General features: G+C 43.2%; 1 protein-coding gene across 3 annotated transcripts in view; it reads left to right on the forward strand.

Moving 5' to 3' along the window:
• The window catches only part of ssh2b (slingshot protein phosphatase 2b), a 21,869-nt gene extending 9,430 nt beyond the window's left edge, over positions 1-12,439 (forward strand). Inside the window, exons 1-15 of one of the 3 annotated variants that reach the window (XM_084373138.1) lie at positions 426-791; positions 3,703-3,815; positions 3,904-3,968; positions 4,061-4,182; positions 4,845-4,910; positions 5,006-5,071; positions 5,230-5,424; positions 5,679-5,772; positions 5,979-6,107; positions 6,487-6,533; positions 6,677-6,823; positions 6,916-7,116; positions 7,933-8,941; positions 9,494-10,783; positions 10,971-12,439. In XM_084373138.1, coding sequence (XP_084229264.1) covers positions 664-791; positions 3,703-3,815; positions 3,904-3,968; positions 4,061-4,182; positions 4,845-4,910; positions 5,006-5,071; positions 5,230-5,424; positions 5,679-5,772; positions 5,979-6,107; positions 6,487-6,533; positions 6,677-6,823; positions 6,916-7,116; positions 7,933-8,941; positions 9,494-10,783; positions 10,971-10,991 — 3,693 coding nt within the window. In that variant the 5' untranslated portion in view covers positions 426-663 and the 3' untranslated portion in view covers positions 10,992-12,439. Of the gene's footprint in view, positions 1-425; positions 792-3,702; positions 3,816-3,903; positions 3,969-4,060; positions 4,183-4,844; positions 4,911-5,005; positions 5,072-5,229; positions 5,425-5,678; positions 5,773-5,978; positions 6,108-6,486; positions 6,534-6,676; positions 6,824-6,915; positions 7,117-7,932; positions 8,942-9,493 lie in introns of those variants that run through there. The other 2 variants (XM_084373137.1, XM_084373139.1) reach the window with 2 other exon arrangements.
• The last annotated feature ends 535 nt before the right edge of the window (positions 12,440-12,974 follow it).

The raw sequence follows: 12,974 nt of genomic DNA on the forward strand, positions 1-12,974 counted from the left end.
TAAAACTTTATAGAAATAGCAGTCTGTTTGCGGACAGTCTCGTTTGTTGTTACAGGTTTTTTATGATCATCAGAGGAATCACTAGACTGTTTGATAAACACTTAAAAGTTCCTCGTAGTCACTTTAAAGTATTTAAACCTGTTCTACTAGGACCCCCAAAACAAGTATGAACCTGAAAATTGGCACAATATGGCATCTTTAAAGTCATGTTGTTGTCACTGTTGTTGTCATACTCCCCCTCCCCTTATTCACCGTGGCACTAATCGCCCCTCATACAGCCGTCGACGGACCGCTGTTTTCGCGGATTGGACCCTGTGAGGCTCCTCCCCTCCAGCGGATGGATTTACCGCAGCCTGCCGCAGATGAATCAAACAGTACAGCTGAGCAGATGTTATGAGGCACCTGCTCTGTCACAGCATGTGTTAAATAAGTCCATATCTGAATATTAGCCTATAATACCGCGGTCTTTTTTTTTGTTTTTTAACCATTTGACGGATAACTCCCTCACTAAATCGGGATGTCCATTAAAAGCAAGTCGTCAAAGTGAGATTTTTAACACCAGAGCATCCGCGTTTTCATAGCTACCCTCCACACCTCAACACCGAGGTTTCGGTAACTGCAGCCCGCTTTCTGTGCGCCCTGCCCCCGGCCACCAGAGCAGCGATGCCTCCCGGTGTTGTGACCGCGCCACGGAGCTCGTCAGCCGGCTGCTTCTGCGCCTGCTGCGGGGGGAAGATGAGACCGCATTTCACCGAGAACTCCGTGATCTCTCGGGGGGAAGTTTATCAGCTGTAAGTTGCATGAAAACATTGTGTTCAGAGTCCCAGGTTTTTCTGTGGGAACATAGTGAACTATGAAGAGCAGTGGCATCTTTTGCTGCTTAATGTAAGCTGTTAGATTCAGACTGTTTGGAGACGCTTTCTGACTTGAAGCTCACTAATTTGCCCTGCTTTCATATATTTGCTAACTCTTATCCTGTATGACAAAGGCATGTGGTTTTCCCATGATGACTTAATGGGAAGGATGTGACAGCAGCAGCAGAGTCAGGCTGCAGGAAGATGTTTCCTTCCCTTTGCTCCTTGTGAAATGTCTGCCAGATGCCACACTCATCTGCTCACATGTACCCTCCTCCACCCACCCACCCTTTTTTTTTTATTTTAGATGTGCTTAAAATGCATCTTGCAGGAAGGCACACAGTGTACCTGAGACAGATCATGAATTGGAGGGTTTAATTAGTCTGTCAGCTGCGTGTCATCAGGGATCAAAAGCCAGGAATGATGATGACATTTATTGGCAATTTCGGTTTTCTTGATCAGCCAAGTGGAGACGTAGTTTGTCTGCACTTAGCCATTATTCCATTATTTTTTAATTGATGCAGTAAATGGAGCAGCTGTTTTATTTTCTAGTTTCATCATAGTTTCATCATAGTTGATAATGTTTCTGGTGTGCTTTTGAACCCTCTGGTAGCCTAGGGAGGTTATAGAGGCTTCTTTTTCCACTTGAAAATAAAGAGGTTCGCTTGGTGTGTGCCCCAGATCCAGTTTTATGATAGACGTTTCTAACATCACCACGAGAGAAACTGAGTGTGATGTGTGAGACGTAGGTTGAGACTGTTTGGAAAAAGTTATAACGGCAAATCTGTGGCTGTAAAGAGAAATCTCTAACATCCATTTTTCAAATTAAGGAATGTAACTGGATACTTTTTAAACCATCCTCCTGAAGCTGCGGATTGCCCGTTTGTCACTTCTGTAATTACCGCTGTCCGTTCCCCTCCGCCTCTGCTCCTCTTCTCCTTCGTCCTAACAACAGATGATGACAAAATGGGACTTCCTGTCGCTGATAGGCCTTCCCTAGCCTTGGCCTATATTTACCATTGGCCCCAGTACGGAGTGACAAATGGGGACAGTCAGTGATCAATGGTGTCAGTGGTAAATCTGCAGTAAGGTTGTCACCATATGAGAATTCAAAATTTGATACAATACTAGTTTAAAGAAAACATAATCGATACCTGTTTTGATATCGAGGCAAAAAGAATAAAGTTAATGTTCTTTTTTTAAGTAAACAACCTACACACAGTGCCAGCACAGAAAAAGTCACTAACCACCAACACATTTGTGGTAATGTTAAAGGATAAGTTCACTCAAAAATGAAAATGTTGTCATTATCTCACCCCCATGTGGAGGGGAAGTTGGGCAAAGTTTCGTAGTCCACAAAACATTTCTGGGGATTCACAGTAAAACAGCTTTGCTGTATTCTCCTAAATAAGCGAAGCAGATTGTGACTTTTTTTAAAACGTAAAACAACAACAACAAAAAATTATATTAAAAACATAAAATGGCTCCAACAGCCCGGAAGCCCCAAGATCCCAAACTGATTTGAAAAGACGTTATAATTATATTATATATATTATATCATATCATATTATATTATATTATATTATATTATATTATATTATATTATATTATGTTGTATTATGTCATGTCTTTTCAAATCAATTTGGGATCTCAGGGCTTCTAGAGACTATGTATATGTATATTTTTTCTCAGCTGTCGGTTGTTGTTTTTTTCCCATTTTAGATTTGTAATTTTTGGGTGAACTTGTCCTTTAATATCCAATTGAATCTGATTGAAGAGCTTTCTTTTCTTTCTTTTTTTATAGCTTCAGTACTTTCTTTTCTATTGAATGCGGTTATCACATCATTGTTAACATGTGGTATCGAGAAGTATCTAAGAATCAATATTTTTGGCAGCATTACTTTATGTTCACTCCATCTTTAAAGAACACAATGAGACTTCTTCTTTGGTGTCAGTCTAATCCGACGTGTAATTGTCGCTCGCTGTGATTTTGGCCATGATTCGAAAAATGTCCAGGCAACGTGAAAATCAAAGGAATGCATCTTAAGTCCATTACATAACCGATTGTTTGGAGAGCAGTAGTGCCAAGTAGCTAGCTGGAGCTGCCGCTTTCATGCCCGGTAGTTGTGCAGTTATGTGCCATAAATGTCTCAGTCAAAGCCAGTTAAGTTCTAATTGCCTGTAGAGTAAAAACATAAAAACTGCCCGTAGGTCTGCTAGTTTGAGAAAGGGCAAGGCTCATGTGAACTGGAGGCTGGTTAAATGAGTGGACTGTTTGTTTTCCTCTGTAGCTCAGCGTGTCTTTGTCCTATCCCTCCTGTCATTTTATTATCCTGTACAAGTTCAGTTAAGCCAGCTCATTATTGGAACCAGCTGCTGTTTGTTGCAAACTGCAAAGTGTCTTGAGCTCATAAAGACACGTAAATCTCACCATTATTATTTTGCATACGATGTTTGTGCAGGATGTTGTGTGTATTTTCTAAGAAAACAGAAGATTAAATCGCCTTTATTGAAACGCGTTCAACTTTTAGATGACAAAATCCTTCGTACTCAATATTCAGCAGATGTTTTCATGCTGACGAATAAAAGCCTTCGCAGCAAAGCCAGCAACTGTGTCAGCATTATGTCTCTGAAGCATCAACATGACAACGCATACAATTTAGTCTAGTGAGTAAATTGTCTTAAAACAATGTGAAACTCCAATCACACGTTCACACGGCCCATGGTTTTGTCTCTATATTGCTTGTTTTTGAACTGTTTTAAGCCTTTTCTGGAGGTCTTTTCTGACTTTTTATAAGTAGTTATCACTCTCTTTATTCTCTCCTTTCTTTTGTCTCCTTCTGTCCAGCATCAGTGAAAGTTTCCTGACAGTTAAAGGAGCTGCTCTCTTTTTACCTCGAGGAAATGGCTCCTCCCCCTCTTCTGCCTCTCGCTTCTCACAGCTCCGCAGCAAACATGCAGGTGAGGTGAAAGGTCAAAGAGAAATTGACTGTTTGACTGCATCACACGTTCATTGACACTGATCAGAGTTGTTTTATTCCTCCACTAGGAGACATCCAGCAGCACCTACAAACCATGTTCACTCTCCTCAGACCAGAGGACAACATCAAACTGGTGGGCACACACTTTCACACACACAAAATTAAATCTTGAAGTTGCCAATCGACTTTCAAGACGATCAACTTTGTTTTATTTTTTTGATCCAGGCGGTTCGATTGGAGAGCGCCCACACTCCGATCACCCGCTACATGGTGGTGGTCTCAACCAACGGGCGTCAGGACACGGAGGAGAGCGTGGTGCTGGGAATGGATTTCAGTCCTGTAGATAGGTGAGGCAGAAACACCATTTACACCTGGTATTAAAAAGTGACCTGTATCTGGATATGTTATCCGGATAATGAATTATCCGATCTTGCCTTTGTGTTTACACCCCAGACTCCCTTAAAAAAATCTCGAGTTTTGTGAGTTGTTGAGTTAGAGGAGACTTCAGAAACTTTGTGAAATGATGACTGCAACAAATTCTTAATAATTTGTCCCCTCTTGTAAATTCGGCATATATGATACATTAGGTTATTCCTTCTTTTATATAAAAAATGTTGTGTCCGCTTGTCCTGGTGTGTTGCAGTACAGGCGGGTAGGCTTCTCTGCGACTAGATTAAATAACAGCAGATCAGCAGCACAGATGAGAGCAACACACACCCTCGTGCTCCTGTTTTTTCTTACTATAAATCATTTATTTTCCACTTTCATTGCCGTTCTGTTGAATCACACACCTTTTGTCACTTTCATGGCACAGAATAGATGTCAAATCACTTTCTTTCAGCTTAATTTCTTGGTCACTCCACCTATATTTTATGTAAGCTGCGCATTTTCACGTCCAGATACAGATTGCATTTAAAAACCAGGTGTAATTAGAGTGGACATGTGCCTTCCTGTTTTGATATTGTGCAGAAAGGTGTAACATGCAGGCTTACTTTTTTCCCCCTCCTAGCTCGTGTTCTGTTGGGCTGGTTTTGCCTTTATGGAGCGACACGTTGATACATCTCGATGGAGATGGGTAAGTAAATCACAGAGCAAACACACACTAAACACTGGGCTGCTAAGATGACTGGCTGTGTTTTATTAATTTCACCTCTTTCTTCTTGCTCACAGGGGTTTCAGTGTGTCAACGGATAGCAGAGTGCATGTATTCAAGCCCGTTTCTGTGCAGGCCATGTGGTGAGTCACACTCCATTAATCACACGCCTTGGAAGAAATAGATGTCTGCCCTTTTATTCTGTGCAAGTGTTCATCTTGGTATCCATTTATTGGAAAGTCTCTTTTTCTGTCATGCTCTCAAACGCTCTCCCCCTCATCGCCCCCTTCATCGCCTGCAGGTCGGCCCTCCAGTCGCTCCATAAGGCATGCGAGGTGGCTCGTTGTCACAACTACTTCCCAGGCAGCTTGTTCCTCACCTGGGTCAGCTACTATCAAAGCAGGGTCTCCTCCGACCAGGTACGCATCAACGAGTGGAACGCCATGCAGGACGTGCAGTCACACCGTGCCGATTCGCCCGTGCTCTTCTCTGATATGTAAGTGTCAAGATCATCTTTTCATTTCTTATTTTCTCCCTTTTAAGATCATTTCAATATGGTCGTGATTATTTATTGTGTGTATTGGAAAATAAATCCCTACCGTTCCATGATTGAGTGTAATACACATAGTACCATATAGTAGGTTTGGTATGATGTCTCCTCTATATGATGTACTGTATGTCATCTGTAACACTTCATATATGGAAATGGACTTGCACTTATCTTATTTCAACGTCATGGTATTTCTGCAGACCGACAGAACGAGAGCTGACAGAGCGTCAGATCAAAACCAGTTTGAGGGAGATCATGATGCAGAAAGACCTCGAGAATGTCACCTGCAAAGAGGTGAGTCGCTGCTTCAGATGCTGGATTTGATGATGCTCCAAACAGATGAACATTGAAATTTGGGTCCAGAGGAAAAGTTAGAAAAATTACATGTTTATGTTCTGTTTCAGTCATCAGCATTTGAACTTCTAATGCCTGTTTTTTAGGTTTGGATTTGCTGCTTTGAGATTTTAATCTGTTTCTGTCTGCTCTTCGGCTGAATGTAGATCCGAACAGAGCTGGAAATGCACATGACGTGCAACCTTCGAGAGTTCAAGGAGTTCATCGACAATGAGATGATTGTTATCCTGGGCCAGATGGACAGTCCTACGGAGATCTTTGATCACGTCTTCTTGGTAGGTTGACTCAGAATGTCACTGGAGTACCACTGCTGCCTTTGGCCCCAGTGTTTGTCTCATTACACTGATATCCACATGATGAAGAACTGCCAGAACTGATCACATATGAAATAATTACAACACTTTACAATAGAGAGCATCTCAGTTCTTTTAAGTAAATTGTATGAACATTAGTTGTACTGTACATCAGGCTTAATTCATGTCTTGAGAACCTGGTAAAAGATTTTTTTTAATTTCTTCCTAATTTTAATGTATTTTGTTCTTGTTTATTTTGTGCACATGGACGTCAGGCAGGCCTGGCCATGGGATTTAAGCATTATGAAAAGCTCAGCTGAAGGCTCTGAACTAGTCTGACTTTTGCTTTTGTTTCCTGCAGGGATCTGAGTGGAATGCATCCAATTTGGAGGAGTTGCAGAAGAGCGGGTAAGGAGGGGGACACAGGACAAACTGTACGAAAGTCGATAAAACCATGAAGTATTATATGATTAACAATCATGTTGTTTGAATGAAATTGAACTTTGAATTTTGTGTGAAAATATTTCAATTCCTGTCTGATTCTCACTCAGGGTTCAGTACATCCTGAATGTAACGAGGGAGATTGATAACTTCTTCCCCGGTGTGTTTGAGTACCACAACATCCGAGTTTACGACGAGGAGGCCACCGACCTGCTGGCTTATTGGAACGACACCTACAAGTTTATATCAAGAGCCAAGTGAGTTTCACATGACTGCATGTTCCATTTTGAGGAGTTGGATCCATTTGAAAAACTGATGAAAAATTTTTGACTCTTCATATCCACTCCAGGAAAGCTGGATCCAAGTGCCTGGTGCACTGTAAAATGGGAATAAGTCGCTCTGCAGCCACAGTGATCGCGTACGCCATGAAGGAGTACGGCTGGGATTTGAAAAAAGCTTTTGATTACGTCAAGGAGCGTCGAGCTGTGACCAAACCGAACCCCTCTTTTATGCGACAGCTGGAAGAGTATCAAGGCATACTGCTGGCCAGGTACCCTCATATAGATCTTATGTGGATTTGTGGGCGTACACAACACAAAGCGGCGTAGACTGCATGATTGCAAAGCTAATGAGATTAAACCGTTCATCTGGATGAAACATAAAGGCACACATGGCTAAACCACTTTAAAACTGCTCGATTGCATAATTTTTATAGATGACTTAAATGTGCATCCAACATTTAAAAAAGGTGCAGATGCGTTTGTTTAAAAAAATAAAGTGACATAGTGCTGATGTTTAAAGTGCTCGACAAACAAAAAATCTGTGCATACTAGGCTTGATAAATGTTTAGTCGCACTTGACAGATTGTTTGGTGCATGTGCAATCAAAACAGTCATTTACAATGACACCGAGTCAAACAAAACAAAGGAAAGGAAGAACAGTCACATGGAGAAACACTGACAAAGTAACAGCAGTCACACATCAGGTTAGTAAAAAAAAGCCAAAGCCATTTAAAATAACATTTTACATTATTTAAATTTTTATCAAATTACCTGTTAACATTCAGTCACATGAAACCCCAAAAACTAACTGGAAGTAAAATGAAAAATATAGCAAATAGAGTGAAAAGATGTTACACATTACGTATAGTTATTTGCTCCATTGTTAATAAATAATATTGATTTGTGCAGATTTAAAGTGCATTTCAAATGAGCATACTATTTCTCTGTATCACAACATATTCAGCAAAACACTGCAAACCAAGTATGTGCTTGTTCATGTATAAATGTCTGCATAAAGAGGATAGGAGTGAGATGAAAATACTCTAAAACAAGGTGTTTTTTCCTTTTTTTTCCTCCTCTTACAGCAAGCAGAGGCACAACAAACTGTGGCGCTCCCACTCTGACAGCGACCTCTCTGAACACCATGAGCCGCTGTCTAAATCTCACGCCCAACCGCACAGTCTGGGTCACTCCGACCCCCATAACCAGGCCAGCAGCACGGCCAGCCCCTCTGTGAAAGAGCTGCTGGACTCACTGGGAACTTCGACCAGCACTGGCAAACCAGCACACTCCACCAGCCAGCCTGATACTGGCATCAATCAGCTCAGCTCTTCAACCTCAGAGGGGGTGGCAGCTGAAACTCGAAGTATCGAGGCTCCCTCTCACTCTGCTGTAGTCCAAATCAGCCAGTTGGACTCCCCTTGTCCCGAGTCCTCTGTGTCTCAGTTATCTCCCCCGCTCTCCAACGGTGTGTGTCACTCCGAGGAGCAGCCCCCAACACCTCCTCTGTCCCAGCCAAGAGCCGCCACTGTGGTGCCTGAGCTCCAGAAGACAGACATGGTGACTGTTGCGCAGAGTGTTGTAGTTGGCCAGCCTCACCCGCCTCCATCCTTTCATCACGTCCCCCTCTCCCCTGCCCCGTCCCCAACTCCCACCTGCTTGGATGAGGTTATCAAACCACGGCCGTTGTCCTGCTCTCTGCCTGTCATGAAACCAATGCTAGTGTCAGTGCCTGAGCCCATGGCAACACAAGCACTAAGCGCACACCCGGCTGGCCCCCAGTGTCTGTCTGCACCAGTGCCTGTCAAAAACCCAGACTGTGACCAGCAGATGTGTGGCTTGTCTTTGGACGACTTAGCGGCCCATCCTCCCTCCACTAGTGATTTTATCAGCTACCCCAGTGCCATTCCACAAGACGGCCAGGTGTTGTTGGGCCACAGTGCAGATCACATTAACTTTTTCAGTGCCAGGGAAAAGTTTAAGGGAATGAGTCGAGATGGTAAAAGCTGCCAGCTGAAGAGTTGTGGGAAGGAACAGCAACCACTGCCTCAGGAGCTCTCCACCAGTGAGGGGAAGGAGGAAGAGAAAAGAAAGGTGAGGCTACTGCAGAACTGCTGCAAACTTATTTCCACTGCAAACCCCCAAACTGTTGTTGTCTTCAGAGCATCTCCCAGGCTCTGATGAAGGCCTCAGTTTAGGTGTTTGCAATGGAGATAAGTGTGCAGATTAGGGCTGCAATGATACAATAATGATTCGCAGATAAAAATGTAATTTTAGGGGGCTATTTGGAGGTGTTTGGAGGACTACCCACAGTAGTTAAATGTGGTCAGCTTGGCTGTTGTTTTAAGTCCAAGGTCGCCACCTGGTGGCATAAAGGGAAATACTCCTGGTAGAGTTCATGTCTCGGCTGACGGTTTAACTTGAATGTCTTCTGAGTTACAAGGACTATACCAGGTCTGCATCTAATTATTATTTTCATTATCAATTAATCTGCTGACAATTGTCAGTCACTGAGAAATGTGACTTTGTTTTAAATTATTAAACCGATTAAGACAACTAATCTAAAAATAGATTAATAGATTGATCAATTAATCATTGCAGCTCTAGAATATATTAACACTTTTATTTTGTATTTCTTTCCTTTAGGAAAATACCGTCCCTGTGCAGGTCACAGGACTGAAGCCTGCAGGGCACACAGAGGCTTCACCTCTTGGCCAATTGGAGCCTCAGGGCCTTGAAGACCAGGAATCAAGGAGGTCCAGCCAGGAAATAGATGATGGAGATGTTTTATCACACATGGAAGCTGAGAATGTCAAAGACGAAGTAAAAAACAAAGACGAGGAGGACGCAGCTCCTGCTGGTCTCTACAGCGACTGGACCAGGGGGTCCGTGCGGCGAGTCACACGACAGCTGGAGCAAAGAATGAAGCAGGAGCACGAGACTCCATCACCCTCGTCATCTCCACCGTCCCTCTCCGGCAGCTCCTCCTGCTCTCTGCAGCATCCACCCAGCGTCCAGCCCGACGCCATAACCAGTACCCAGGATGCATCAGTTTGCTTGGAGGTGTCAGTAGTAAGCAGCGTGCAGGCAGAGCACGAGGAGGATGATGGGAAGGTTGGATCAGTTAAAGTCGAGACGGAGGCACTAGGAAATGATAACAAAAGCACAAAAGCACACAAACTCCAGCCTGCTGATACTAGATTGCTCTCTACCTCTTCTTTCCACCGCTCCACTCATTCTCCCTTCGCCTCCGTCAACTTCCTGTGTCTGGAGGGCGTGACGGAGCTCGAATCAGGCACAGACTGGGACTGCTCCACAGAGGGACCCTATAGTGACATTATCATGAGGGAGACATGGGAGACTTTGTGCGAGCTGGGTGCCTTCCTGCAGCAGGTGAGCGGGGACGGAGTTTGCAAGGCCAGACGTGTGGACCATGTGTTTGATCTCAGCAGTAGAGCCCCTCAGAAGCGAGGCAGCAGTGTCCAGAGGAGGGTCAGAGAGGTGGAGGCCAGGATTCGCCAGGCGGGACTGACCCCTCCATCCTTGATGAAGCGCTCAGCCTCTCTGGCCAAACTGGGCTGTCTGGAGCTGCTCGCCAACGACCTGAGCGAGTGGGAGCTCAGCCGCTCCTCCTCCGTAGCTCCGTCCTCAGCAGAACCTCCGACTCACACCGTCAGCGACGAGTCCAAGAAGCAACGGGTCCACAACTCTCCCTCCTCAGCCGGCCAGCAGCCAGAAGTCCACGAAATTGGTGCGGAGAGGCTTTCCGACGCTGCAGAAACCTCACCACCTCCATCATCTCCACCATCAAATCTGCAGGGAGGACAGCTCCCCACCTCTGACCAAGACTCTCTGCAATTTTTTGGGTCGACACTCATGACAACAAGGCAGCAATATGGAAGGACTCATCCCCTGAGGCGGCTAAGGAAAAAAACTGTTAGTACCCTTTACCACACCATGTAACCCTCACTGTGTGTGTGTCTGTGTGTGAGTGTGAGAGCGAGAGCGAGAGAGATCATGCACACCTGTGAGAAATGGAAATTAATGTTAGATTTATTCAGCAACACAAACCAATGCCTCTTGCCTTAAAGGATATTTTAAGTACTTTGTTTTTTTCCTGCAGATCTGCCAAGAGCTCCTGTGAAATCTGCGCTATGAGACACTTGTCTCGGTGCAAGAACAGTGACAAGGCTATGACGGTTCTGGTCAATTGAAATTAAAAACGATGAGTCGAATTGGAAGAGACGCTGTGTGGTGTAAACACCTTCAGAGGACGTTCAAAAAGCAGCAAAAACAATCAAACAAAATGTAAACAGGCCTGAGCCTGCACATACTCACTCTTTACATCACTGCTGGTTTCTAACCATCATCAACTTGATATTTACTTGATCACTGTTGGTTGATTTGAATAGTCTGACCTGATATTAGGTGGAATGTAGCCTCTGTTTTCCTCTTCTCATGTGCATTCATGTCTATTTATCAATACATGCTGGTTGTGCTGAGCTGACAAGAAAATGATACAGCTGTTCCTCTGGTACAATCTGAGGTAAATGAATCACTTTTACACTCAAACAGACTCTCAAACCTGCAGATTTGGTTCAAGTGAGGATAAACCTTTATTCATTTGGCAGAAATACTTGAAATACTGACACATAGTACCAGTCAAAATCAATTCTGCTACCTTACGACTGGTTTTAAGCGCGGGTTGTGTCTGCACAGCAGCAGCAGCTCAGTTTGAAACCGATTAGCGTTTTCCCCCCAAAGAAAAGTAACCAGAGCTGGTGACGCAGCTGTTCATTGAATCAAAATGCAAAGAGAAGAGGCATGCTGTTTTGTCTTTTTTTTAAATGTTTGTTTTGACTACACAATACCTCAGTCAGTCTGAACCAAATCTGACCTGCACAAACGTCAGGCTCGGGATTTCTGGAATGTCAGTCAGCAACATTTTTCACCTCTACGACTCGATAAACTGAAGTAAACTCATCTCTCTCGTGTCCTCTCACAGTTCCGATGCCACTCAAAACTCGACATTTTCTGTATGTATATCTGTGTGGGAGAAAGGGGGAAGGTTCGGGGGGTTGGGAGTCGAAGGCAGAGTGTATATTTGTGAGTTTTCTGCCGTGTTCTCTTTGAGATGTAAAGGTCTATATTGTGAGTGTTGACATTTTAGGAGCTGTACATGTTTTTATATCTGGTTTGTGTCTATGTGTGAGTGCGACTGTGTAGCACAACTTTACCATGTGGGTGTGTACATTTTATTTTATTTTTTAATTGAGCGTTTTCTCTTTTGTACACATTTGTAGGAGTGTGCCTGTGACTGGCAAGTGAAGCTTCTCTGCAGTCTATCAGAAATGTCTGTACAGGGAGGTCTGTCATACATGCACTTTACTCCCTTTTTCTTTTTAATGTTGTTTTTTTTTTTTTTAAATGTGTGGTTGCTACTTTTGGGGAGCATGCTTAGGTGGTAGCAGCTGTTGGGTATGTGTGTGTGTTGTCAAAAACTGACTTTTGTTTTGTTTTATTTTAAACTATCATTGTAAATAGACTTTTATATCCTGTGCTTCAACTGTGACCATTAAACAATGGAAGTTACCGAGTGTTTCGCTGTGAGTCTGTGTGCAGTAATATACCGAGTATGCTTATGAGTGATGATTTAAACAATGGGTGATGACGGTATGTTTTAAGATTCAGAGATTATTTAGCGGTTGTGTTTTGTGTCAGAAAATAGTCAAACAAAATGTCCATTGCAGTTTCCCAGATCGTGACCTCTTCAGATTGCTTATGTGGATAAAGGTAAAGTAGGTTAAAGCAGAGAAGCCTTACATTTATATAGATCTGTCATCTGTCACTAATCGTTTCAGCTCTTTGGCAGACGATGATTCCTTGTTTCTTCTTTAGTTTATTTTGTTTTCACGATGCGTCGTACAGCATAGTGATTGTTTTTCCTTTAATGAGGCGAGAATTTTCTCTGTTACTTGAAAAAACTTACAGAAGTTTTCAGTCTGTTCATGTTGAATGACATTTTAAAACATTTGAGCCACAAAGTCTCTTTCTATGATTCATTTCTGAGTTATAATCCACAGTACATACTGTCAACAGAGAGTAGTTTCAATGAAAACTGTTCACA

The sequence above is a fragment of the Pagrus pagrus genome (genome assembly GCF_965226575.1).
Source record: "Pagrus pagrus genome assembly, chromosome: 14".
NCBI lineage: Eukaryota > Metazoa > Chordata > Actinopteri > Spariformes > Sparidae > Pagrus > Pagrus pagrus.